General features: G+C 41.2%; 1 protein-coding gene across 1 annotated transcript; it reads right to left on the bottom strand.

Annotated features, from left to right (window-relative positions):
- Nucleotides 1–130: 130 nt before the first annotated feature.
- Nucleotides 131–534, bottom strand: LOC107988200 (glutamate receptor ionotropic, NMDA 1-like; the record flags this gene model as incomplete). The annotated part of the gene is made up of 2 exons (XM_017031075.2): nt 131–311; nt 425–534. Coding segments are annotated over 2 exons (291 nt in total), but the record flags the coding sequence as incomplete, so codon positions are not given.
- Between the last annotated feature and the right edge of the window lie 297 nt (nt 535–831).

Below are 831 nucleotides of genomic sequence, written 5' to 3'. Positions count from 1 at the left end.
ACATTGAAGAGAGAAAAAAGTAAAACATCCTGTTGAATTTAAAATAAAACAAATGGGAAATTTAAAAAAAATACACTAAAAAAAAGAGTTATATTACTTTACATTCCTTGACAGTGACTTCAAACTTCACCAGACTAACAATAAAAAAGAAAAAAAGTCAGATACCTGAAGGTTCTTCCTCCACACGTTGACGGCAGCGAAGGCGAGCTGCATCTGTTTCCTGCGAGCGTCTTTGTGACGTTTGTAGGCGATCTCGATGAAGATGAGGAAGATCCCGGCGACGATACCACCAGCCACCAACATGAAGACACCTGAGGGGGAGGACAGGAGGACGGGAGGGGGAGGCGATCAACATCATCAACACCACGTACTACAGCTGGATGGCGCTAACGTCTACGTAGGTGGGACCTGATCTGAGACCTACCTGCCATGTTCTCAAAGGTCAGTGTGGCGGGAGCGTTGCTTCGCGAGTCACACTCCTGGTATCGAACCCACGTCTTGTCCAAATCCTCCATGAAGCCATTCTCGTGGGAACTGAGGGGAAGAAAAAGTTCAAAAATGTTTAATCTGGATTTCTGATTTTTTTGTCTTTTTCTTGTCGGTGACGTTTTTTTAAGGAAGTCTTTGTGGAAGTTGGAAAGTTTTTAATGAAATTTGTTTTGTTCAGTCGTGTCAGTTTTCACAAGTGAAGCCACTGCCCTCTTGTGGCCGTAGATAATACAGAGTTTTTTTCATATATAAGTTGCAGTAATACTAGGCTCTTTGTGGTATTTTACTAAACAATTTAGTAGTATTCATTTAAATTAAGTTTTTTTACAGGTCTCTACTGTA

The sequence above is a fragment of the Cynoglossus semilaevis genome, unplaced genomic scaffold (assembly GCF_000523025.1).
Source record: "Cynoglossus semilaevis isolate Cse_v1.0 unplaced genomic scaffold, Cse_v1.0 scaffold5324, whole genome shotgun sequence".
NCBI lineage: Eukaryota > Metazoa > Chordata > Actinopteri > Pleuronectiformes > Cynoglossidae > Cynoglossus > Cynoglossus semilaevis.
Note: the sequence above shows the minus strand (reverse complement) of the source record. Positions and strands in the feature narration are given on the sequence as shown.